Raw genomic sequence first — 27,754 nt, 5'->3', positions numbered from 1 at the left:
TCCCAAGCAGTGAATCCAAGCTCCTGGCACTCCTTCCACCAAGTAAGCACCCCATGCAACACCATACTGTTCTTTATTTGGAATTTTTTACTAACAAAACCAAGAAGAATAGAATAGAATAGAATAGAATAGAATAGAATAGAATAGAATAGAATAGAATAGAATAGAATAATCATCACCTAAATTACTTTTAGAAGCCCTGTAATAATAACAATAATAACAATGAGGAGGAAAAACATGAACATTATTAGTAAAAAAAACCCCAAACCCCAGTCTAGTGTTGCATAGGGTGTTCACTTGGTGGAAGGAGTTATCGGAGATTTGATGTATTACATGTGAATGTTTTGTGTGTTAATTATTATGACAATTATAAATCATCATCAGGATACTAATATAATAATAAATTTACTGATACTATATCATTGTATGTTGTCAGAGCACATCAATACGTGATTAATGTAATAATTGATGTATTTATTACAGCAGTAATTTACTTTTTAAAAGCATGTCAATATACAATTGTTATAATTGTGATATTAATTATAGCAATAATTTAAACACTTTTAATTATTCTTATTAATTTAAGGCCGCCAGATTATACGACAGGCTTGAACTGCAGTCTACACCCACAATCTCTCTCCCGGACCATCACCAACACATTTTCCTTCTCTTTCTTTCGCCAGCCCCTTCTGAGGGGCTGCATTCCGCGGTATCTCCTGCCATCTACTGATGCTTGCGAGGAGGCAACGAGCGCGTTTGGCCGAGCGCGGGGCGAGAATTCCCCGCCGGCTGCTCCAGACGGGGTGGGGAGAGGCACCGCCGTCCCGGGGCGGTCACAGCCTGCTGCCCGGGGCGGGCCGGGGCCGGGCTCTGCCCGAAACCTCCCCGGGGGAGGGGGGAGGCGCAGCCCTTAATAGCGGCCCCGCAGCGCGGTGCCGTCCCGGTGCAGCCATGGGGGAGGCGGCGGGAGGCAGCGCGGTGCCCCCGCTCCCGGCCGCGGAGGCGGGCGGCGGGCAGGTGAACGCGCTGACCGTGCTGGCCCTGCTGGAGAAGCTGGTCTCCATGCTGGAGGCGGTGGAAGGCCACCAGCGGCAGATGGATCAGAGGCAGCGGGGCTTGGAAGGGGCCGTGCGGAGCATTCAGGGAGACCTGGTAAAGCTGTGCCGCAGCCACGGCGCCACGGGGGAGGCGGTGGAGAAGCTGCTGGAGAAGTCGCGGAAGGTGTGCGCCAACACCCGCGCCGTGCGGGAGCGCCTGGACAGGCAGTGCGACCAGGTGCGGCGCCTGGAGCAGCACCACGCCCAGCTGCTCCGCCGGGACCGCTTCAAGGTGCTCATCTTCCAGGTGAGAGCCCTGCGCACCACCCTCTCCCGGCCACCCGAGCCTGCTCCCGACCCCGAGGGAACAGCACCCTTGCTGCTAACTCCTCGCGAACTCGGGAAAAGAGCTCGCTGGTTACTAACTCTTAGCAAACTTGGAAACCAGAAATATCTCTTTGTTAACTTGGCAAATGTGGAAGAAAAACCTTTTCACCTTAGCAAACTTGGGGAAAGAGTAGTCTTTTGCTAACTCTTAAGCTTGAGGAAAGTGCCCTCTTTTACTTCTAGCAAATTCAGGAGTAACGCCCACTTTTCCTCTCGGTGGACGTGGGGAAAACATGTTTTCTAACTTTTAGGAAACTTAGGAAAAGAGCTGTCTTTCTTTTTTACTCTTGCAAACTTGAGGGAAAAGCCCTTCTTTTTTTTTTTTTTTGAAACTTTTAGCAAACGTTGGGAAAGAGCCCTCCTTAACTCCTGCAATCTTAGAGATAAAGGTGTCTTTTAACTCTTAGTGAACCTGAGGAAAGAGACCTTGTTTTGCTAACTCTTAGCATGCCTGAGAAAACTGCCACCTTTTATTCTCTGCAAACAAGGGGAAAGAGCCATATTTTACTAACTAGCATATGTGGGGAAAGGTTTGCTCCATTGTGTGTTTTGGGGGTTTTTTTAAGTAAACTTGAAGGGCCCTTGTGTTTTTCCAAACTCTTGGCAAACTTGAGGAAAGAGTCCATTTTGCAAAACTGCAGTAGAAATGTCCCTAAAAACTGCCACTGCATCTGCCCTGGGACGCAGGAGAGGGGCAGGGCTGCAGCTCCCTGTCTCCTCGTGCCCTGCTTCGCTCTGCAGGGCGGATTTGGCCCATTCAGGGATGAGCTGAAAATTGAGCTTAAAAACGCAGCTTGCCGGGAGTCCATCCAGTGATAGCAGCAGTTTGCATATTTTCCCCTTTTTAAGCAATGGTCTGGCTAGAACACGCCGTGAGCTTTAACTAAACACAGGACGTGAGTTTCACATATTTAAAAAAATACAGGCCTCCACAAATCACTGAGGGAGGGCAGGAGAGCAAATGCTGGGCTGGGGTAGTCACAGCTCAGGCACTTCACCAGTGCCTCATGCTGAACTTGGCAGCTGGGCGTTACCTCTGTCAGCCACTAACTCTGCTCCTTGGGTTGTTGGGGTTTCTTCCTATTTAAACCATCCCAAAATAAGAGAGTGGTACTTGATTCTAAAAAGCTAGCAGGCCTGGTTAGTGCACAGGCAATTCCCCCAGAAAGGAAACCCCCACCTCCGTGCTTATTGTTGTCCCAAATTACAGTCCAGGCTTGTCAGGCCAGAAGAGGAGGAGCTGCGGCATGTTTCCACCCCAGAAGGAATGTGGAAATTATTCCAGAGACTGGGTAAATTAAAAGACACATGTTCTCTGCAGTTCTGCAAGTAATTTAAGATCCATTACTGTATGTCAAAACAGTGCCATCTCCCAGGCCCTGTTAGATAATGACTGGCTCCTGCCTCCAGGCTCAGACCTAGACCTAGAAAACGTCCTGTGGGGTGGGTGCATCAGCAAGGCCTGGGGGAAGGTAATTTTTAACATTGCTCATACCTCTGAGCATGAGAATTAAGGCCTTGCTGTTGCAACAAGCGTCTTCCTCCAGAGAACTCAATATTTACTATTTTAGGATGACATAATGCAGAGAGGAAAGACAAACAGAGCTCTTTGTGTGCAGGACAGTTGACATTACCTCGGGCGGGGATCTTCCACTGGCAGTAATTTGCAGGGACTGGGTGAAAGCAACAGTGAAAATCACCAAGTTTGAGGGGTAAAGCAGTGTCCTGCTGGCTCATTTCCTGACACTAAATAGTGTTGTAAAGCTAAGGCCTGTTTAAACCTCTGAACCTTTCCTTAACACTGCACAAAACAAAAGCAAACAATGCAGCTCCATGTCCCCGTACAACAGATAAGCAAAATCCACTGCCTGTCACTGGGCTGGTGCCTTTGGACAGCAGGTCTGTTCTCCACAGCTTTTACAGGGATTTAGTTGACTCTGTTCCTATCTCTCACCAGAAAATATGTCACCACAGTGCAGGATGATGAACTTAACCAGTCCCAAGCCTATGCAGATCAGGAACACAAAACTTAAAAAAGAAAAACTGCAGTTAAAAAAATCACTAAAAAAAAAAAAAAAAATCAGCTGTCAGCTGGGAATTGCTCCTGGCAGGAGCCTGCAGTTAAATGGCAGCGTGGCTGCCTGGAAAGCCGGGATGGTCATCAGAGCTCCTTGGGGGCATGAGAAGGTGAGTGGGGCAGGCAGCACCCAGGGCTTTCTCCAGTGGAGTTTGGCAGGAGCTGGGATTTTCCACTGAGAAGTGGCTGCAGCCAGAGGGGTGGCCAGGCTGTGCCCACACAGGCTGTGCCCAGGCTGTACCTGCATGCCCACCTGCTTGAAATCTCCCAGCAGGATCTTCTTTCAGGCTGGAGGAGGGACAATCTGGTAGTCAGCAGGGCCAGTGCCTTGCTAGGATAATTGTACAAGGGAAAAAACAGCAGGCTGGCTGGCTTTCTGTCCTGCCTTGCACAGGAATCCATGGAAAAACAATTGCAGGAAGGAGAAGTCACAGTAATGAAGCCGTATTGACGCCAGATTTCTGTGAAAACAAAGGGAAACCTGGATGTATGAGACTCCTCTTCAGCTGGGGGATCCTTCTTTTCCACTGAAAAAAGCAATGCCAAACTTCAGGGAGCATGTTTCTCATTAGAACCAGCTTCTCCAGCTTAGGGAGACAGCTCAATATGAAAACAATAATTCACATTTGTGATTCAGTTCTGCTTTCACCACATACCCTAAACTCCCTAATACTTGGTGGGAGCACTGAGCACAGCCAAAACACACGACTGAGCTCCAGCTCTGCATTTTATGAAATTGTGCTGCCACTCGCCAGCACCAGCTTTCCCCCTGCATATGCACTGAGAATGAACTGTGTTTAGAAAAGTTCAGTTATTTACATATTTTCCATTAAAATGCTCTTAGTTTTCTCTCTCTAGAATGTCTGCATATATTTCTTTAATTGGTGGCATATTTTAAGGGAGCTCCATTCCAAGAATTTAGGGATGCAAAAGTTGTTATGAATGACACAGCAATTCAGCAAAACACTGAAGTGACTGTTTCAAAAATCCTTGTTAAGCTTTGACATTGTTCCCCTCTTATTTTGTTCTTGCCCCATGACCAGCTTTTTGGTTCTGGTTTGGTGGGGGTTTTGTTTGCTTTTTTAGCTGCAAAAGCAAAATGGAAGATAAAAAAAGGCTCATGTTTAATTTTTCAATTAAATGTCATGTTTACTGGTTAAATGTCATGCAAATAGGACAGATAAAATAAGTCAGAATTGCAGCTTGGGGTCAAGCACACTAATATTCAAGTCTCTTTCAGATGCTGCTGTCGGTAAATCCTTCATCCTAAAATGAAGCAAGAGGAGGGCACAGAAAATTAGCCATTTGATTGTATCTTCTTGTATGGATCACTGCAGTAATCTTTGAAAAAGCAACTTCAAACTCAAAAACGAACGAGTGAGGGAACCAGAAGAATTACAAGTCAATAATGCTGTATTTCCCACTGGAGCCTTGCAGAGAGAATACTCTTATATTAATGACAAAAATACCTCCCACAGCTCTTTGGACTTGGACCAGCTGTGCTGGGGGAGGTCAGGGGGACGGCGCAGTCACCGCCCCAGCCTGCACACGACGGGCAAATGGGTAGGTGGCACTTTCCTGCTCCCTGCCCTCCCTCCCCACGGTGACATCCAAGTCTGAAGAGCACGTATTTGTGAGAAAGGAAAGTAGGTGGAGCTGGAGCTGGCTTCAGAAGGATTTGTCATGTTTTTACCTATTTTGTGTAGCAAAGCAAGTTTTAGGCTAGTGATCATTTAGGCATATAACAGCAACGTACAAGAGGAGCCTGGACTGGGAAAATGCCATCTCTCCTTCTTGAAGGTCATGGCCTCATACAGCAAATGTAACAAAAAACCAAACCAAAGCAGATTGATTTCCCTCCTGCAGCATCAGAGATTCAGCAGGTCTTAAGTAAATTAACTACCTGTTCACTCAGGCCACCCAGTTTGGTAGTACACTGTTACAGATCTTACTCCTTTTTGTAAAAGATAAGGATGAAATTACAACCTACAGAAAGTTATGAAGAATGGCTGATCAAAGCCACAAGGAAGGCACTGATTTTAACTATGCAAGTATTACTAGTGTTAGCAAGAGCTGTTTTATGCACAGAACTTCCCCTATTCTATTCATCTCCTACATGGAAAAATAAAATTCAGAGGAGCTAGCTACCTACAGTCAAGCCCATCTGAGAAAAAAATGCAAGGGGTGTTTTTGAACTCAGATGTGGAAAATACAAAGATGTATTGCTTTCTTAGAATTTTAGATTAGATCAAGAAGAAAAGATCAAAGTTTTACTTCTTTTGGCATGGAAAATAGTTATGCAGTTTGTAGCAGCTGGTATTTTTCAGTGTATTGTTCTAGTCTTCCTAAATGAAATAGCAGACTGCTTAAAAATGTATCAAAACAAAATATAGCTGTCATATAAACTTGTAAGACCAAAAAGTTATCAATAGCCCACTTAAAATGTGTTATCACTAACCATGTTTGAAATAGAAATGTCTGCTCCACCACAGAGCATTCCTGCTATACCACCCTCGTGTTTTCAAAGCATTTTACTTAATTTATTTTCATTTGCATTTTAATAGTTCCTGTAATCCTGAGGTCTTTCGGAAACATGACATAGGAAAGCGTGTCATTCCCCTTTTATAAGCACACAAATAGATGCCCAGAGGCTGATGTTTTCCAGAGCCATGCAGGAAGCTTAGACAGAGGGGTGATCACTTGAATGCCAGTACTGCCTGATAGCCAAACACCACCAAGGACGTGCTTTTAATTGAATCCTTAGCTCATTATTATATGCAGTATATTTTTGTTTGGAGGTGGTTTTTTTTCTTTCTAAATATGGGTAGTTTGACAGTCTCTCTTCTACTCAGAAATTTGATAAAAATTGAAATCAAATCTATGTCTACATTCTTCTAGGGATTGCATGCAGTACTTCAGTTTAATATGAATACTGTAGCCAGAGCTAAACTGACCTTGAGAAGGACCTCTCAGACCCATCTCTGGCTCACACTGTGCTGTGATCAAACTCATATGACACCACTTTCCTAGATAAAATACTTAAAAAGTAACAACCCACCTCGCTACTCATTAAAATCAGAGTTTTCTATACCGTTCAGGCACTTAGACCTGAAAGTTCAGATGTCTAAAACTGTGTGTGATTACCTAGGTTTGGAAAGAATTAACTAGACATGAAAACTGTGCTTTATACTGAGTTCTCATGCTCTAGGGAATAATTCAATGCTGCACCCACTCATGTAATCCACATTTCATTAACTGCAGTGGAGAGAAAATACAAATATTTGTACAGCAGTTAATAGTTGGTTTCACTTAAAGCTGGTGCAGGTTTCCTTTGTTTTGTTATCTTGGTCACTGTTGCTGATAGTTGCAACAACATTACAGGAGTCAGGAGAAGAGTGTGGGCTTTATGAAATGTTCACTGCAGGCAGAGGGCTTGTAAAGCTTTGTGGCAGTGTATCTGACTGAGGCCACTGGGCCAGAAAGGTGTGCAGAAACTGTAGGAATAAAGCATATACAAACTGTCAAACCGGCATCCATTTCTTTTATACTTCCCATTTTTATATCCTCAAGGGATATTAACCAGCATACCTGAATCACTGTATAGACACAGTATAAAATTATTCTGCCCTTCTATATGGCATATTCTTGAGTTCCAGGAGGGCTACAAAGTAGCCCTTGTTTTTAATAGAATCACAGAATAACAGAAACAATTAGGTTGGAAATGACCCCTTGAGATCATTGAGTCCAACCTATGACCCAACACCACCGTGTCAACCAGATCATGGCACTAAGTGTCATGTCCAGTCTTCTCTTAAGCACCTCCAGGGACAGTGACTCCACCACCTTCCTGGGCAGCCCATTCCAGTGTCTAATCACTCTTCCTGTGAAGAAATTCTTCCTAATGTCCAACCTCAACCTCCCTGACACACAGTTTAAGTGTCCTCTTGTCCTATCACTGGTTGCCTGGGAGAAGAGCCTGACCCTCACCTGGCCACAACCTCCTTTCAGGGAGTTGTAGAGAACAATAAGGTCAGCCCTGAGCCTCCTCTTCTCCAGGCTAAACAACAACCATGTACAACAGCCTCGACAGCAAATTTAACCCAAGGCACTATTCTCTGCAGTGATCACAACTGTATGCTCAGTCCTGAAATAATGAGCATGAACTTGGAAGTGTATGTGGCCTTTTTTCCCCTTAACTGTGCACTCAGGCCCACTAGGGACAGATCTGAGACTATTACAACCATTTCACTCAGCACTTACTGCTTTTTTGTATCTTAAGATAAATATGGAGGGAAGAGGGAAAGGAAAATCCTTCCAATGCATGTGAGGAAGTGCAATTGCATGTACTCTGTCTGGAAGTGATAAAAAAGGTAATTAATAGAGACTATGCAGATTTAAGGTTCAAAGTGCTGAGAGGAGAAGGGAGTGTGCAAGGAGCCTCATTTTCTTTGCAGGGGTAGATGCCTGCAAAACCTCCCACAGAACAGAATGTTCATTGTGCTGCCTCTGAGCTGCTCGGGGTTGCAGAGCTTCTGCGCTCAGTGGTCACAGACATCCCTCGTTACGACCTGCAGCTTTTGCCCTTGCTCAGCCTGTTTTGTTTTCAGATACCTTCTTTCTTTCTGTGTCCTTTCTTGGTTTTGTTTCTAAAAAGCAATACTTTTCCTTTTAGCTAGAAGCTCCTCTCTTCTATGCAGTATAATGTCTTTTTATTTTTGTATGCCATGAATTTTTATTCTTACATTTCAAGGAGTTGTCCTGTCCACATTTTAATATTTACCAACCAAATTTATTAGGGTTTTTTTTCTGTATAGCTGTAAAACAGGATATACTCTAACCATCATGAACTGCATGGTTTCTCAACACCAACAATCCGTTTTTAACAGCAATATACATTTTCCAGGAATACGGCGGAAGTGCTAACTGCATTTGCCATTTGAGATACTTCCCAGCTGCAACCAACACCTCTGCAGGGATATTCTCAGTCTTTGGCTCAAGAAACTGAGAGCTCTGTGAGGTTCTGTGACTTCTGGAGGTCTGCACAGTGGTCTGCAGTACAACCTCCCTCCCCACCACACTCTGCTTTCTCCCCAGCTGTACAACCTAACAGCTAGACTCTCATTCAAGAGTATCTAAAATAAATGACAAAGAACAGGATTTCCATTCTGCATACATTCCAAGTCACTTTGAAAGAGTAGTCTTACAGCTGACAGCTCATAAGTCTTAAACTTTACCAGATAATGGTTCAGTGGTCTTTGAGTGGTTTGTTACTGGTTAAGTGTATTGAATAAAACAATAAACATTCATCTCATCATTGGGGGGGAAAGAAATAATTGTTCAGGGTTGTGCTTTGTTTATTAAATTTGTGTCCTGTGAACTATGAAACTCAAATATTGTCAATTCTTTCAGGAGGAAAATGAGATCCCTGCCAGTGTTTTCGCAAAAGAGCCCATTCCCAGCATTACAGAAGGAAAAGAGGAGCCTGTGGATGAGAACAAAACACTGGAAGAAACCTTACACACAGTGGAGTTGGGTTCAGATGATGAAATGTTTCATGAGGGAGATGACTTGGATGACAGTGCAGAGGAGAAAACAGAAGAATCAAGAGCTGAGAAACTTAAAAGATCCAGCCTCAAGAAGGTGGACAGCCTCAAAAAAGCATTTTCCCGCCAAAATATTGAGAAGAAGATGAACAAGATCAGCACAAAGATTGTGTCACCTGAACGGAGAGAAAAGATCAAGAAATCACTTACTGTGCATCACCAGAAATCCTCCTCTTCAAAGGGCTCAGGTTTCAAAGTTTCTCCCCTCACATTCAGCACAAAGAAAGGCCGTGAAGGAGAAAGCCCTGCAGAAGCTGAGGACAGACCATCAGAAACTGCAAGCAACGAGCAGGCTGAGAACGAGGATGAAATGTCCTTCACCGACATGCATTCAGATATGACACCCAGCACCTCCCTGACCGAGGAGGGCAAAGCAGCTGTCGACTCTCTAGAGAAGGAGGCCAAAGTGGAAGGGAAGGCCATGATAAACAACAATATTGAGCTATCCATTGTGGAAGATGATGAAGAGTACGGGATGCCTCTAGAAGTTTCTAGCCAGAAACTGTACGATGAGAGAAACAACCCAGTTGGTGGGGAAATGGAACAGTCTGATGAAGAAACGACCCAAGCAGCCGTCCTGCAGGTGGACCAAACCGCGTAAGCATCCCAAGCCCTCCTTCGCCTGCCAGACACGCACGGTTTTCCTTAGGCAAGGAACTGGTTTCAGCTGCACAGGCAGGAAAAGCGACTAAGCCTCTTTCATCCTTTGCTCTGCAGTGATAATTTATTGCATCGTGTTGGAATGCAGAGTGGACAAGGTCAATGACTTAGGCTGCAGCGTGCTCTGGTTTAGGCCAAGTCACTGGTGGTCATGAATTTTAGAGATGCTGCCAACTGGTGTAAGAGACTAGCAGGAAGAGAGTACGTCTGGTAGAAGCAAGCTGGTCAGCTGGCTTTCTTAGGTCAGAGGAATGCATGGAGAGTAGTCAAGACACCCAAGCATTTCTGTTGTCTTTTCTTCCCCCAGCATTTCACAGCACTGTGAGTAGTTCTGTATGTAAATGTAGGAATACCAATGAGAACATTTGATCTCAGTTGCCTTGCCATGCTCCATGAATAATAACAGCCTCAGTAACTCTGCACACATGTATAGTTTGTTTGGGGCTTTGCTCCACAGCGCTGTAGGACTAAAAGAGCAGAGTAGTTAGAGAGCGAAGCTGAAAACTCAGTTCCATCCATTTCAGTGGGGGAAAGATTTTTGCCAGTAGTCACTTGCTATTCATTTAGAAGAAATGACTGTGTTTAGGTTGGGGGGGCGGGGAGGGAAAGGTATTTTTCAATCTAACAGAGTTATGGAAATATATTAATGACAAGCATGAATGTGTGATCAGTTACTGCACCTTTAAGGGTTCAGAAATTGAAAAGGAAAAAATAGGTGTTTCATAGGAACATGAAGGTAGCCTGAAGAAAATATGAAATGCTATGAAATGTAAAAAAAGCAAAAATAACCCCCCACAATATTCAATCTATACTCCCAGCTTAAAGTATATATACTCAGATAACACAAATTAATTCATAGTCTTTATAGCAATATACTATCAAACTTTGCACCTGCACAACTTTGTATCTCAGAGTATTTTGCAAATAGCATAATTTATCTTTTTACAGATTATTTCATATATAGAGCTATATCTACACAGAGTTAGATAATTACAGGGATGTAAGGACAATTTCTTTAAAAAGGTGAAATACTCTTTCAGGCATGTCCAAAGGGAACAATGTGTTGTGCATTGAACTTCATGGCAGGGATGAGTTTACGTAAGTATGCGCCTGCAAAGCCACAGGATTTGGTTCTCTGCTAATAACTTTGATCAAAGTCACCTACCTGCTCTCAAAATTAGTAGTCTGTAATTTTTCAAAATTAATTGAAAATGAGAGGTTACAAGGTAGTTTGTTCACTATGAATGTTCATTCCTGTCACTTAACAAAGGTAAGGGGCAAGGGAGGAAAGGGAAGCACAATACCCACAACAGTTCCCTTACATCCTTGGTTGTTTATGCAGTGGGTTATTTTTATTTTTTTATATATATATATAAATTCTACTGATACTTAACATTGCACTAAAAGGTTGCTTCCTTTTGTGTTTAGAATCACAAATTACAGGGGAAATAAAAGCTACAGCAGAAGTACCATTATGAAATAATTAACAGGTATTACTCCACAGGGATAATATCTGTAACCAGCAAATCACACTGGAAGTTAGTTAGTCAGAGCTTAGTGTAGGCGAGTACTATTAAGAGTTAAGCTCTTAAGTGCATGGTATCATATAGAAGATACTGTTTCTAAGAAAAATCATGGCATAACTCGTGCAGCTATATTTTTATTTTGTATTAACTACAATGGATTTCAATAATTTTTACTTGTAACTAACTATGAATATGACAAATAAAAGCATAATATAAAACACAGCCATGTCAGTCTTTGGGAGAAGCAGTCTGAGAAGCTGGCAAAGATGAAATTTAAAGGTCAAGTGTTTATTACTTCAGTTCATGTCCCTGTTGTACCTATACCATTTTCTTTCTCATCCTGTGCTGTTATTTAGCAATGCAAACACCAGTGCTTTACTTTCCAGATACTTGTCAGATTTCTAGCCCATCTAAATGTACTCAGGCACTTTCCAAAATCTGCTGGCTCAATCTGCATCTTTTTATTGGACTGCGGCATACTCCTAATACTCTAAATAGTCCTGAAAGCATATTTATATTGAAGTCTGTGTTCTGTTTATGCACACAGATAAACTCGTGTCTTCTGGAGTGCCACATAGTCTTTAGCAGGCTTAATTTTACTGACAGACCAAAGAAAGCACTTTTAACCTTTATGTAGCAGCTGTCAACCTCCCACAGTCACCAAGTGCTAACCAGGAGCCCCAGCATCATGTTTACATTTTGCTTTCGGATATGCTGGTTTGTTTGTCCTGCTAAGCTTTAATTCAAACAATACCCCTGGCCGTGCTTTATCCAGTTTTAGAGATGCTGAAATGAATCCCATGCACACTGTTCTAAGAGCATTACAATGCTATCCAGTAAAACCATTGGAAATGCAGATACTGAGCATCTGGGAGAATTAACTCAAATACCCACTTCAGAATATGGCACGCACACGGCCATCAGTTGCAGGACAAGAATTAAATGTTTTCTCCATCACAATTGCACATTTGCAGGGACAGGTGGGTCTGTAATCCTAAGAAACAAAAGAAAGCATGCTTTACACGAGAGGAAAATGTTTACTCAAGTTGTGAATGTCTGCTCTTGTGCTGTTTTATAAACCAGAGGAGGAAGCAAGCTCAGCCTCTCAAGATGTCCCCCAAGCTGTTTCTTCCCCTTGCCTTCCATTCTCAAGGCCTGACTGAAAACATCAGCCTGCAGAACTTACTGTTTGAGGGAGGAGACAGACTGTGGGACCAGCAGCACTGTATTCTTTCAAGTATCTCAAGTATGTGCCTGGATCTTGTCAGGCTGGCAGATGTCAAGCATATGCACGAGTATTCCACGATTGTGCTGACAGGTTTGCCTACATAATTACTGTTTTTAAAAACTGCTTGTTTACACTTCCTGACACAGTAACAGTGAGCTCCACTTGTACCATTATTCCTTTGAACACCTGACCTGTGAGCTGCTGCACAGATTCAGAGTTTGACCTCCACCGGAATCGGTGGGAGCTTTGCACAAAGAAAAAGGGTGTGATAAAGCCCTTATGGTATAAATATTTAAACTAGCAGCACTCAGCAGCTGCTGATACTCCATTTTCAATGACAGAAAACCAGCTGACATTTCTGTCCCCTTTTAGGGGAAAGAGCAAAGAGCATCCCGTTGACCCCCACGTGCTAATCCACGAGCCGGCTCCTCTGTGAAAAGGCACAGATACGGGTTTTCTGGACCATTTCACTGTTAAATAAGAGAGTGTAGTGAAAGCCATCACACAGGCCTGACTGAAGTGTGTTCTGTCTCTTTAACAGACAGAAGAAAGCAGAGAAGAAAAGGATCAGAAGGTAAAATACACCTGATAGCCCTTTACACTGATGCAGTGAAAACCCTTTGTTGTAGGTTGTAATGCCAAACAGCCACACAACTGATGACTGATAGTCACACACTTAAAAAAGAGGTAAGCTCAGAAGAATTAGTGAAGTAATGGCAATTTGTTAGAGGTCAAACTGTTCACAAGGGGCCAGTCCAACCCTGAAAGTCAGTGAAAAGCCTTCATCTGGCTCAAAAGACCCTTTGAGCCGTACAATGATTTTGGGCCACACGTACAGCTCCTGTGATCATCAGTAAGCTGTGTGCACAGATGCAGGACATGAGATCCGTGTATCTCCCCTATCCTATCTGCTTAGCTCATCACCCGAACAAAAAGTTTTCCTGCCATCAGCACAGCAGATGCAGCGGTGTGGCAGAAAGGAAGGCTCTGCCCTGCTTTGCAGGGTGCATTGTGAGCAAAATGTCAAGCTAAGTTCTGACTGCAAGGTCTTTGCTGTCGGGCTCTGCCTGTGAGGGAGTGGGTGTAGCTACAACTCCTGGAAACGTCACGCAGGCAGGTGGAAAAGTTTTACTGTGACCCACTAAGACACACACCCACTCTGGGTGTCAAGGGGAAGGTGTCACGTCGTCTTCCTGCAGGCAGAGGGAAAGATTCACCCATAGCAAAGCAAAGCAAGCACGCAGCTGTTTGGCCCTGCTATTAGTCAGGGTTTTGCCTCGGCAAGGAAACAAGGGGCAGGGAACAACTGGCAGAGCCCTGGAGGTGCTGACTCAGCACCCAAGTATCCACCGCTCCCTGACTCACGGCCCTGGCTTTCCCAAATAAACGGAAAAAGACTGAGAGCCGCTTTCCACCACTCCAAACTGCCCGTTGCCAGGGTTTTGTTTCAGGATTTACATTTGAACCAGCATCCACCCCGGGCTGAGTCTAACTGCATGCATAAAGAAATTTTAATCAGCATACTTGCAGCTGTCATTGGTGGCTGATCTTTCCTGCCCTCATTTTGATCAAAATGCCTTTTTCCCCTTCCTCTCACTCCACCAAGTCATTTGCAGGAGTCTGAAGTGCACACTAATTCCCATAAGGAACTCTCCCTAACTGCATGTTGAGAACTGATAATCAATGTCATCTTTAATTTTTCTTACATGGTTATCTCCTTTAATGGAGTGTGCTGCAGTAACTGAGAATAAATCTGCTTTGAGTTGAGCAAGAGATTGTTATTTATTTTTCTTTCAGATCAGAGATTAATATTGCTGTATGACCATTGGCAATAACCTCTTTTTCCATAGCAACACTAAAGAGAACATAAACTATGACTCATAATTTCTCTCTGGAGGACTTTTTTGTAATTATGATCATTCCACAGTTCCTAAAATACGTTAGCTGATATATAGCTCTGGTATAACAGCTTTGATTTTCCTTCATTTTAACACCCAGGCAGAAAGAAGAGACTTCCATTATTTTCTCTCTCTCAGGCTGAGCTAAACACCACACAAAGTATCATATATTCATTATTCATTATAACTGTGTGGCTCCTAAAAACTCCACAGCAATATTTTCTTAATAAAGGTGGAACAGGTTTACTCACTTTCAATAACCTTAAATAATACTGACCTTCTAAAAGAAAACTCATGTCCTTCCCACCATGGTTAGTAAATTGGGGTCTGAGAGCTGGAATTGATCCAAACTGGAAACAGTATTATTCTGGGTGGCAGCAATGTTGCACACTAGCATTGCGCTCCTCTGGCAGTCAATGGGTTTAAAATCTCCAACATTTCCTCTCCTTCAGAACACAGCTGCAATACACTGTCCAAATTCAGTAATAATGGTGATACCTTTACTCCCTTCAGTGAAAATCTGGCTTTGGAACAACTTATCCATACAGCTCCCCAGAATATCTCAGCAGATAATCACATTGGTTCATCACAAGAGATTACATGACTTTGTGTGTGTGTGTGGCTGTCCTACATTTCCCTTACTACGCAGTCTGCTGTGTACTGGTGCAAAGTGCTCAGGAAACCTGTAGTGCCTGTTGCAGGAGAATAATTAGAAAAACACAATTAGCAAATTCAAGGACACACACATTCAGTCAACAGCCATAAACCACAGTGGAGAGACAGAACAAGCTTGCATCTCTCCCTGCTCCGCAGTGTGATCCCCAGCAGCTAAACCAAGCCCAGATTGCACCAACAGAAGGGACACGTGGTTTGCTCTTGGCCTTTCCAGTACGAAGCTGCACATGCAGGCTCAGGCTTGTGCAGGCACACCGTGAAAGAGCAGAACATCAACTAATATAGCATCAATCACACTACAGGCTCCTCTACTCCTCCCTGAAGGTTTATGGAAAAACACCGTGAACCTTCAAATTTCTGAACATAGGGAGCAGAAAGTCACTGTAACCTCTATGCCATTATCTGCAGTGAGGAGACTCTGGCTTTGCCTTCTTTACTCCTTCCCATCAGGCTTGAGCTGTGTAGAAGTGCAGGTGATGTGAACTGTGATGGATACTGGAAATGTGCAAGACAGTGTTAGGAACAAATAGCACACGAGGGATGTCTACACTGCACACCACATACACATACTCGTTTAGATCAAGTACCAAGCACAGCCTAACTACAGAAACACAGCACTGTTAAAGAAAATTTATCTTATTCCTCAGCTACTTAGCTCCTGATGTCCTACACTAGTCATTTCAAGGGAGTTTCAGCATCTTTTCAGTACGCTGCCAGCTACAGTTATATATACCCTTATATTACTTGTTCCTTCTGACATGCCTGTAGGCAAACGAGCCCCGTGAGGGTGGCAACATGAGCTGCATTAACCAGCTGCCTGGTCCCTGAATCACTGCAACTCAACACAGCGCTGCCAGAGACATGGAGGAAGGGACACTGAGAACATCTGAAGAGTGGTAAACAAATTATATGAACACATGGAAGTTGCCCAGATTTGCAGTCAATTGTCACTTCCACACGGCCACAGTGAAAGCTATAAGCACTGTGTGGCTACTTCTAAGTAACCTTCATTTCCCTGCAAGGTTCACCATCCTACTGCTGGCAATAGCTGGAGATTGAAAGTCAGAGAGCAGGTTATGACTGAGAGCTGAAGGGTGATACGTCATTCAAGACCTGTGTAAATAGGTCCCGAGTAAAATTGAAAAGAAGGAGGTTTCTTTTGGCATATTCAGGCATAAGCTCTTTAGAAGAATACCTATGTCACTGACCAACTCTTCAAAGGAAATAAAACTGCAGGACATGGAAATATATGCACTCCTGGGTTATGCTGAACAGCACAGAGATCGCAATTGAAACGAGATCACGTTATGCTGTAGCTATTAAACATTATGTATGTCATAGATATGTAATATATATGACAAGCAGTTTCAAATAAGGTGAAAACCTGGAAAGGTTTTGATGGATTTTGAAGTGGCTGTATATTCTTTTGCTAAAAAGGAAATAGACTCATAGGATCCTACAAATCTAGTCCTAAAAAACAATGCACCACAGATTTTTTTTTTTTAATTAGTTCTCAGTACTTCTTAATGGTACAATAGTTGACGTGCAGCCAGAAGTGGAGAGAGGCATTAAACAAGAAGTGTGTAGGAGGAGGAAGAAGTAGGAAAATGTGGATAAGAAATGAACAGTGGGGTGTGCATGAGAGAAGGGAATGTGTGAGGGAAGGAGTCACTAGGAAGGGTGGGGAACTGGAGGAAGGAGCTGAAAGGCTACTGAGAAACACCAGCAGAGTGCCCAGAACAAAGGCTGGGACAGAACCAAGAAGCACCAACAAAAATGGGAAAAAGGAAAAACAAGGATCAATAAGGTCTATTGTTCAAAAGGATGGAAGAGAGAGTAGGGAATCAGAAATTACTGTGGGACAGCTGCCATGTAAGAGACAGCAACAGAGCAAAGAGCTCAATATTTATCATCTCTCTACCTGCCAAAATGTATTGCAGAGGCAATGCCCAGGATTAGGTCTAGAAGTGATTTTTACTGTGCAATGTGGTCAATCATTTTTATTTTGCTTAGCATTTTTGTTTTTTGTTTTGGATGAGAAAAGTTAGTCTGGAATAGGCAAATGCAACATCTTACACACATCAAAATAGCTCAGCCTGAGCCTGCAGAAACCCATGATGTTGATAGCACCGTGTCAGGCCTGCAGTGCAAGCTCCCAGACCACGTTTGCCATGTCTACTTGCTTCCAAGGCTTGGGGGAGAGAGGTCAGGGGGAAGAGGAGAGGTGCTGCAAACAGCAGGATGGGGTCTCCCCATGTCCAGACATTTAGGTAATTCCCCACTGAGTACAGACCTCCTGCAGACAAGGGGCAGGCAGGATGTGCTGGAAGCACTGAGGAATGCACCCCCAACAGCTGGATTTCACTGGCAGATCGCTGAATCCCAATGCGTCACTGTAACACAGCCAGCGGGATTTCTTTCCTATTGCAAACAGGTTTTTGGGAAAGGAAACCCAGCTCTCCTCCTCCACCAGGCCTCACCCCCTAGCTTTGCCAAGAAGCTGGGCTATATTAAGATATGAGGCAGCCATGCTGGCTGGGCCATTTTTCCTTCATGGTTGGCCTCCCATGGGAGTTGCTCCATTCTCACGTATCTGCTGAGAAACAGCTTGTTCTTTCTGGCTTTCCTCAGTTTCTTTATTTAGTGCTGCCACTTCACACAGTGGAAGCCAGGTTCTGCTCCAACTCCAGAACAGACCTGCCCAAGTCCCCTTCCTACCTTGCATTCCTCAAAAAATAAAGCAGCTGCTCTCTCCTGCTCCACTCCTAACATCTCCTAGGTTGTTGCCCAACATTTTATTGTACTTTTTCAGAAACTCTCAGTTTGCTATATAACTCTTTCATAAAATGGAAGGCTGTACTATGAATTCTTGTTAATGGCTTACAGGATGCAGGTTAACAGATACAGGGGTTTTCATAATTGCCATACATGGATCATTTCCTGTGCAGAAGAAGACATGGGGACAAAACAATGACAAGCTTTGGAAACAACAGAAGGAAAAACCTGGATTAGGGTTCTAATCTTCAAGTGGAAAATGTCTTCTCACACCTATTTGTTTGCTGCTGTCAAATTTCAGTGCCTGAAAGTCCTCTTCTACAGAAGAGAGGAAGGGGAAGATACCTCTATATGCTCACCTTCATATCCATCCTTACTATTTAATACAATGTTTAATGTTCTAAACCCTACAAAAAATATTTGGCATCCAGGTCTCCTTAATTTTGAAGACATCTGCACACTTATACCTCCTTCTATAAACTAGTAAAGACAAAGTCCCCCAAAAGTTTTCCTCCTGATATTTTTTAAAAGTACCTATGCTATCTCAGTATTCAGCATCCAGCCTGAAAATGAAACTATTTCAGACAGTTCCCTTTTGCACAATGTAACAGCAGTCAAAATCTATGCCAGCATTGGAAGACTAACAAAATCAGTGTTTATAGAAAATCAGGGACAAGAGAACTTGAATTGGTCTTCTTGATCATATATAACCTACTCAAGCTGCAGCTCTAATAGGAGTAATTTCATATTACTGAGAGTGTTTCACTTTATAACGATTTCACAAAATCACTTTGCAAGTCTTTCACGCCCAGTTTTGCGTAATATTTTTCAGGCAGAGACAATGTTCACACTGAGGCAGACACCAGCTCGCTCTGCCCATGCTTCAAGCCAACTGGAAGACATGGTAAATGTCAGATGTTGCCCCAAGCTAATATGCCACGTCTCTCGTTAGGGCACTGCACTAACTGCATCCATATGGTGCCTGGTCAGCTCAAAATGCAGACGGGGTGAGATCATCTCTGCCTCTGCAATACTCCTAGGCAATGCAGACAGGGAGTTTTGCCTGCATGAACAATGCAGTTGCAGGGGGTGTTAATCCACTGTTGCTTGGTTAATGCCTCATCTACCCCAAGTATTGGACTAAAACGAATCTTCAGACTATAATTTAAAATAAAACAAAGAAATCTGGTAAATGTAGTAAGTACTGAAGCCAGAGGTAAAAATGTCTACTCAGAACTCAGCTGATTTGCTTGTTATAGCAGAAAGCGTAGCAAAAATCCCTCTCTGATGCCATCCTACTGGAGCAAACTGAAACATTATTTTGGTTCTGTAGATCCTAATCATCACCCTACAATCAGCACTTGGTGTCTGCTCTCATTTCTTTGTACAAGGCTTAATATGAGAGTAAGGGAGGGATCAGCTAAACTCTGCAGGGGTTTTCTTCTAGCCTAAATCCTCCAGGGAAAGTCACATGAAATATTGCCTGTGGACTCAGTAGCAAGGCATGTGCCTGCCCCTCCGTGGCACACAGCCCCATCCTCTGGGGCCCTGAGCAAAGCTCACAGTCACATTTATCACCAGCAGCAGCTCTCCTGCTGTGGCTCTGCCATCCACAGGAACACAGGGGCCTGAGGTGGAAGAAATGGAAAGATGCTTTTCTGACATTCCCGAGATCCACAGAATAATTACTTTATGTAGGTAATGAAGAGACTTTAGCCTACTCCTGTATCCCCACTGGGATGGAGACAATTTATTCTTTAAGGTTGTATATTATTCATTGCATTCTGCTGTCTTTCTCCAAATATTATTTTCACTCAACAGTGCAGCTGGCCAAAAACTGCAAGAAAAGCATTAGCTGAAAAAGTTATTTGTCAGGAAACAAGGTTTCCTCTTCTCCACCTAATGCATTCTAGCAAGTTCCAGCTACGTTGCTTCCTCCCAGCATTTAGCTTGACAAAGCATGTGGTGAGATGGCAAGAATCTGAAAACCTCAAATGTTCATGATTATAAGCATTAACAGTTGCTATTGTTCTTATCTCAATAGTTAAACTTGCCCTTAGTATGAAATGCTATTTTTCCTCATTACTACAAATTTCTTTTTGCACAAGAATCTTCCTTCCATAGCATCACGATATTTTCAGATTTTCCTGTTCAGCTTTGAATACTACATGAATACTGCCTGGTGAAGAAAAACATACTACATATTATTTTAATACAGTGATCATTTGTTGTTGTTCCTTTGCCCAGTTGCATTGCTGTGACTCTGTCTTCTAAGTTCCTCACTCTTTTCCCCCCCTATCCACGTTTCACTACCATTACCACCAGGATTTGCAGTACCAGATGGTTTTTCATAGGCTTCTACAGAGTGGTGCTGCAGCCACCCACCTGGTTTTTTTGAAGGGGCGGTAATGGGGAAGGTGGGGTCCTGACATGGATCAGCAACAGCATCCAGGAATCATTTGTTTTACCATCCACTTATTTACCTTTACCCTGACCAGTCAAATAAGAGTCCTCATGTTGCTGCTTGTCTTCAAATCTGAGTTTGTATGGGGAGATTAATTCTACTTTTGTATACATGGATGCAGTTTTGGAATGAATGCGCTGAAAGCAAGGGGGGCTGTGTAAGCTCTGCCTGTGCTGTGTAGCAGAGGAGATAAACATGAACCAGATTTCCCTGCACAGCCAGGCTGGGATTGCAGAACTTCTCTTTGCAGGAATACAGGAGTCCTGTTCGAGTTTCTTCAAAATACCATCTCTTTACTACCTTCAGGACTAAAAGCTTGACCTGGAAGGCAGTTGATGGATTCAAACCAACTCAGGAAGGCTTTGCATTTGATGAAAACCAAGATCTCCCTCATTGCTATGCCCTCCCCAAATACTTTAACTACATAAACTAGCTTTAAAGGGAGCCTGCTCTGAACACAGAGTGAATACACATCCACAGGACATTTCTTTGGATTCAAGGTAAAGTACCCAGATACAGCTCTGAGGAGTATGATACACAATATCTTAATTCTGACTCAAACAGTTCCTGTTTATCTTCATAGAGGACTAATGCAAATATTAGCTTTGGGATTTGATAAGGGACACATTAAACAAACACTGATGCCTGTATCATAAAAAACTGGCTCTCAGCCAGGTAAGTGAAGCTCTGCCTACAAATTAAGTATTACTATATTCAGGGTATGCTTGCAGTGGTATTTTCTTCCACCGCCTGCATCTTTTTCAGTAGTGCATAAGCATATTTAATAGAGTAGCTTGCAGGGAGATTTCAATCACCCCCAGCACACAAGAAATGAGACATTTCTGGTGCCAGCTCAGCTGCACACAGTACTCATCTCCCTCCCAAGAACTCTGGTAAGAGCTACGGGTCTGAGGCGCCGTTTTGTTACTCCATTATCATGCAGTCATGAAGGAAACAACACTTTAATTGTTTTCTATCTGTAAGATAATTAATTACTCCTCTCTCTAAAACAGAGAGGCAGCAAAAGAAGGAACATGAACACTCATTTCCTTTTCCAGTAAACAATTAAAACACTTGTCAAAAAATATGACAGTTGGAAAAATCGATGTAAAATTTGGTAAAAGCTTGGCACTTTCAATATTGCACAAACTCTCACCTAATAATCTCAACTAATAGCCTTACTAAAGCTGATTGGCTCATGAAAATTAATGGTGCTTCCTGTGGGCTACACTACTTCTCAGCATGAATTAGACAAGCAAAATTATCCAGTGTTTTACAAAGGAATTTTGAAGAAGATCTACAGCAATTCCCAGGGAGTTCTTTTGATTTAAAAACAAAAACAAATCCAAACTCAGCCAACAAAATAAAATAGAAAAAGGAGGGTAAGTAAAGGTCACACTTAACAGAAAACAATGAAAGTTTCCACAGGCATTTACCAGCTTCCTTACTCTGCACCATGCAAATGTTTAAACACATTCTTACCAGATCTTCTAACAGATAGCAAACAGTCTCCCCCTTGAAGATGACTCCTACATCTTCTCAAACCTGTTTTTTGCCTCAGATTTTTCTGAAAACACTGGTACTGCCTAAAAATGCCAGAACTTGCCACCAAAACGTGCCACCTGAATTCAACAACACTTTTGGAATTTGGCTTACAGACTCCTTTTCCCAGGTCTCAGCCTTCTGCTGCTCACATCATGAAGGAAAATGCTGAAAGGGGTTATATTGCTCAGATTGGCCATAAATACCAACAGCTCCACCACTCATCTAAGAACAAATGTGTTTTTCCATAAAATTTGAGAAAAATACCAAACTTCAGCCAGTCCCTGAGGAACTGTCGCCTTTCATCCCAGTCCTGCTCATAATCAATTCCCTGCACAAGGGGGCTCTGAACTGTGACTGTGGCTCTTAGATACTACCACAATAAAGAGTAAATAGTGGAAACAACACCAGGTTTCCCCCGGGAGGATTGCATCCAGGCACTTGCCTCACAGCGATAAGCGATGATCCAAACAATCAGAGGCACAGACAGTGCTGCTCTCAGAAGAGTTCCTGTGTTCCCCAGTCTCAGGAGAGGTAAAGGAGAAGATTTCCCTCTCAAGAGCCACAGTTAGGAACGCACACTTCCCTGAGCCCTGGCTCGCCCCTGGCCCTGGTCGCTCAGTCTGCCCTGCCCTCAAACAATTCAAAGGAGAAAGCGCCAGAGTAGGAAACAGCACAGCTCACTTGTGCACCGTTTGCCATAGATTTGATGTGCGCTCTCTCTCTCTCTCTCTAACCAGCCCCAGGTTCAACAGCATTAGCTGTACCTGGGCATTGCTGTCTACTCAGGTCATTGCTGAGGTGATCAAACAAAAGTGTTTCAGAAAGACTGGCACTAACTGGAGCCTAAAGCAGTGAGAAAGCAAGGATGAGTACTGGCTTTTCCCCAGGCAGGCAAGCATCCATTAGAAAGCTATTTCCAAAGGTTTAGGATAGACGGTGATACCTTCCAGGTGATATAAAGCCCCAAGCATCCTCAGCAGCTCTTGTTCCACAAGCAGGTAAATAAGCTTCCCACAGCTGAAGCGACACAACACCCAGCTTTTGGCTCCCATCGAACAGAATCACCCAGGAAGCAAAATCTATTTTGCTCAAGGGTAAAGAAGGTCTGTTCCCACAGGAGAGCTTCACTTCCTGCTTTGGGAAAACAAAATAGGTTGATTATGTCTGCTACAGGCTCATAAATCCACATCAGCTGCTGCCTCAGGGACAACCATTGCTCCTCTGGGTGACTTTCTTCCCCACTTAGAGAAGATGAACAGCTGCTTACGTATATCACAGCTCCAGCAACACACTTACCCGTAGCCTTATGCCACTGAAGGAGCAGGTTTCTGTCATTGAGACCACAGGAAAGCAGGAGGCAAGCAGAGGCAGCTTATTTTCTTTTACACCGGCTTTTTCAGGTCAGAGGACAAAATGGCAGTCAGAGTGTGCATTGGTGGCTGGCTTCCCAAATGGAACTAGAAGCAGACCAAAGAAGACAAATTTTAAGCCTGCATATGTAATTTTAATTTTTAAAATGACCGTGATTTGCACACATAGTAAAATAAACTTACGTACTAAAAAACAGCACGAGCCTAGGTAAGACAGATTCTGCACTGTGGAGAGAGGGTTGGTGCACAGATGTGCCTCACAACACACAAGCTTCCCCTGAGTTACACGAGGTTCCAGTGCCAGGGCCATGTCACAGAGCCAACGCTGTTGCTCAGGATGAACTTTAGCCTGGCTATGGCATGGCACACCCTGTAACCCACCCCAGCCTGTACCAGCTGCGGGGAGGCAGCACCACCCTGGGCAGTTCTTTCACTAAGCCACTGCCTGTGTTCACTCATCTGGCTCCCACATTGTCCAGTGGGGCTTCTGACCCCAGAGTTTTGTCTCCAGGGACAGCCCTTGTGATACAGACAGGCAAAAAGATTAATCATCAGGAGCAGATTTAGTAAAACCAGGTCATCATAAAGCTCCAGGAACTCTGCAGCTCTGAATTTTTCTCGAAAAGCACATACAGCTCCACTGATACATCAGCTCATACCCACTGAAAATCAAGCACAAAATGAATTGGGGTAACACTGGCATTGAATAACTTGGTGCTTGTAAGAATTTTTTAAGACACACTGCTTTACGTGCATATGGCAAGTTTGCAAAGAACATAAAGTTCCTTTGTACCGAGGCAGAAGTATTATCACACGAGTTCTCAACAGTCTGTTTTTCCTTTCATAGCTGGACGTGTCAAACAGACCACAGCCAGCAGATAAGAAATGCCTACAGAACCAAAGTGCAGATTAGAGAGGCAGCGGCAGCAGCTGAGAGAACCATCTACCGCAGCTGTGAGACAGATCAAGGGAGCTGAGAAAAGCTAAGTGCAGATTCAAACTTTACATGACATTCAATCTATTACATAAATAAATAGGGCATTACAAGGCTGTGAAAACACTGATTTTTCTTTCCTGCTCGTTAGCCATGGACTCTGTGACATTAGTTGTGGCCAGCAGTGCTGCTCATGACGCCAAAAGGCACGAACACAAAGCAAAAATAAATTGGCCCCTTTCCTCAGCTTACAGCAGAGTTTTCATGTATCAGTGTTCGTGAGGATACATGCATCTGTTTTCAGCAAACTGTCACAGCAACATTAAAACCTGGAACTATCGATATTGGGGTGCTCTGTGATTCAAAGATGTGCCTGACATGTAAATCACTCCCTGCAATATACACGCTACCTAGAGCTAGCACAAGGACAGAGTTTGCATGTCCAGGAACAAATTTATGTCACACAGTATCAATGTAAGGAATGCAATAAACCATGCATGGATAAGGCCTGCAGTATTTTCCAGTGCTTTAGAGCTCCAAGTCAACTCTTATTAGGAATCCTGTCCTAACACTTTGTGTAAAGGAAGCTACGCAATATGAAGGGGTCGCTAGTAGAGACCCAAAAAAGGCGAGGAGATCATGAATTTCCCTAATTCAGACAAATAGGGCTCTGATCAGGCATCCTTCACCCACAGTGGTGAGCACCTGAGGCAGCAGCATCTCCCACCAGATGATAATCAGCATTTATGGGTACTCTGGGGGCTTCAGGCAAGCAAAAATGCTGCATCTGTGGCAAAACCAAAGACAAGCATCTGCTGTCTGGGGTAATATGGGCAGAAAGCAGCACCAGCTAGGGGAACTTAATTCTCTTTAATAATGTATTGCTTGTTAAGACAATTGATTTGTGTTTGCAAGGGAGGAAAATTAGCTTATTAGGCATCAGGTAGTTTGGTTTAATTGTCCTGAATTTCCAGGTGGGAACTCCAACAAGCATTTAACAACAAATCCCTCTCTGTTTAATCTGGGTCCGTGAGCTGGATGCCAGTCGGATTCTGGCAGGTGCTTATCACATCTATGACAATGAGAATATCACCTGACAAACAACGCTCTGTGACCCCAGCTAACATTAAAAAAACTTATGACAGCCATTGAGATTTCTTAGCTGCTCCCCAGAAGAAAGGGCACAGAGCCTTCCTATTTTATCTGGGCTTTTTTCTGTTTAGGGACAAGAGCACCCTGAATACAAATGGCAGAAATCAGACTATGCAATTTTTTACTTTAGTGTCAAAAATATTGTTTAACAAAAACATATTAAAGACCATCTTCCTCTTCTTCAATATTACAGTCCTTTGATCTACAGCAATCCCACCCTCTGAAATTCACTGTTTCCAAAGCACATTCTTCTTGGTATGAGAACATCAATTCAAAATGAAAACATCGCATGAATGCAACTGTGTCCCTGATGTCAAAACAGGAACAGCATCTAAGAGTAAACACACAAGAGGTACATGTCATTTGTCCTTTCCTGAAAAAAGGAGTGGTATGAGGCTCTGAAGTCCATAATGCTCCTTGCAGCACAGCATCTTTTTGTATGGCTTGAACCACTCTCAAGGACATTTTTTACCCACTCACAATAAGACAAATAAAATGGTTTGAAATGAAATTGCCAAACTTAACAAAAAATCATTGTGGCAGCTTCAAACCTCCTCCCCCCCATTTCCTACTCCATCTCAATGTGGCTGCAGATACGTTTATGTTGTGATGATGAAACTCCTACAATGTACAGACAGTACAAGAGCTAAGAAAAACATCCAGGGTGCTATTGAATTTCAATTGAAAATGTTACAGCACTTAAAGTATCCAGTTATTTTTACCTGGGGTTCTGGTGATTAACAAGCTGTGAATGTCAGATCCATCTAACTCACCCTGAAAGCACTGGAGAGGGCACCAAGGAACAGGTCCTTCGCACCACTTACTGAAACAATACAAAAGCAAGAATTATTATTATTGCTAGTTCCACTATTGCACTTCAATTCAACTGAAAATCTGCCCTCCCATAACACAAAGGTAACTCGGGTGCCTCGGGAGATGAAACAACTAGCATTTTCTCCAGCTTAGCTTGTATCATACCCCACAGGATGAAACTATAAGAAATCAACTTTCTCTATATGCCTCACATACACAGGTGTTTTAAGTCACAGCTCTGTCTTCTCCTCCCCTTCCCATGAAAGTGTCAGAGTGTTATGAATTTCAATTAAGATAAGACTGTGGTACTAAAGGCTTAACATGCCTCACTACCTAATATCACTGCACTGCATGCCTGCATGGCTAAGCATCAGGCCAAAGCAGGAGACAGCGTCTGCTTCAGGAAAAAGTGTGTAGTTGGGAATTACCTTCCAGTGGAAAATATTTAACCAGATGGGACTGTTATTTATATATGATGCGTCCCATTAGCAGTGACTAACATTTACGGTATGAAATATCTCCTTATTACAGCACCAGAGTTATGACATGTTTTTAATACTTAGCACTGGGGTTTTTTTTCCTTCCCCAGCCCATACTTTCAAGTCATCTATGCAAGAATTACTGAACTATTATGGTCTGGTGACCTGCTTAGCACAAAGCAAGGCAGCAGCCAGAAGATAAGGAAGGGAAGAGAGGTAGTGGCGGGGACTGGAGTTTGTCACTGTGTTATGATTCATCACTAATTTATGTAGGATGCCGCGTAGCACAGGCGAAACCCAAGGACACACAGACGCATTTTCTGTTCTGCATATAGGTGGGGCTCAGTTCACAGGATTTCCCCTTCCTCTGACATTATAGATCTTCAAGGTTGCTTATCCGACAGGGAACGTGGTTTGGAAATGCTCTGGGAAAACCCACAGTTCACCCCAGCTGAGGGCGGGTCAGTGCTATCTCCTCAGGACAGCTCAGGCTGCAAACGCCTCAGGACAGGAATTTTCCGGACCCGCAAAATTTAGCATGAGTCAGTGTGTGTTCACGCAAAAGCTGTATTTTCCTTCCACAAGATCTTGTGCTTAAAGTTACAGTATGTCCAGTGCATGCGTCTTTTTTAAAGAATATTTATTGCATGCCCAGCAGCACAAAGTCCTGGTGCAGCCATTTTGCAGGCAGGCAGTGCCCAGCTCCCACACCTGGGATAGCCTGGCCCCCATGAGGCCACTCCTCGCCCAGCTCCAGGCTGGCCAGCACTGCCATCTCTCCTCCTGAGCCCACGGACTCCGGCAGAAGCCAGCCTGCTCAAACGCAAGCTCCCCATGCCGTGACATTGAGGGGTGGCAGCCACGGCTGTGCCTCAGGACCGGCACTCGCTCTGTCCCCACAGCGATGGGAGCCCAAACATGGCCGCTCTGTTGCAAAGCGTGGAATATGTAAAAGCTTTCTCAAGAATGTTCTTTGTTGTTTGAGCTTTGTATACTTTCAAGCCCAATCAACAAGAAGGGAGATATAATCTCTGTGAGACAGCAGCTAGCAGGCAAGCTCTGGGTGATGCCCAAGTGTTAGAAAGACAAATTACTTGTGGGCAGAATTGCCCTGTTAAGGTTTAGGGCTTC

At 43.5% G+C, this 27,754-nt stretch overlaps 1 protein-coding gene and 1 long non-coding RNA gene across 2 annotated transcripts; one reads left to right on the top strand and one right to left on the bottom strand.

Annotated features, from left to right (window-relative positions):
* The first annotated feature begins 932 nt into the window (after positions 1-932).
* On the top strand, positions 933-11,512 carry CAVIN2 (caveolae associated protein 2). The gene is made up of 2 exons (XM_048309738.1): positions 933-1,344; positions 8,911-11,512. Exons 1-2 carry the CDS (start codon positions 952-954, stop codon positions 9,703-9,705), a joined length of 1,188 nt encoding a protein of 395 aa, XP_048165695.1. The 5' UTR covers positions 933-951; the 3' UTR covers positions 9,706-11,512.
* On the bottom strand, positions 1,339-26,303 carry LOC125328694. The gene is made up of 3 exons (XR_007204805.1): positions 26,054-26,303; positions 23,172-23,332; positions 1,339-3,962 (listed from the first exon to the last, which is right to left on the bottom strand). It is a non-coding gene; the product is annotated as an uncharacterized LOC125328694 (long non-coding RNA).
* Positions 26,304-27,754: the final 1,451 nt, after the last annotated feature.

This window comes from Corvus hawaiiensis, chromosome 7 (assembly GCF_020740725.1).
Source record: "Corvus hawaiiensis isolate bCorHaw1 chromosome 7, bCorHaw1.pri.cur, whole genome shotgun sequence".
NCBI lineage: Eukaryota > Metazoa > Chordata > Aves > Passeriformes > Corvidae > Corvus > Corvus hawaiiensis.
The sequence above is the reverse complement of the archived record's forward strand: the minus strand, read 5'-3'. Positions and strand labels throughout refer to the sequence as shown.

Bases quoted from the DNA above. Each gene is read 5' to 3' on its own strand.
- CAVIN2 (XM_048309738.1), top strand. From the start codon at position 952: ATGGGGGAGGCGGCGGGAGGCAGCGCGGTGCCCCCGCTCCCGGCCGCG. The intron at 1,345-8,910 runs GTGAGAGCCCTG...CAATTCTTTCAG, and splicing joins TCAAGGTGCTCATCTTCCAG to GAGGAAAATGAGATCCCTGC.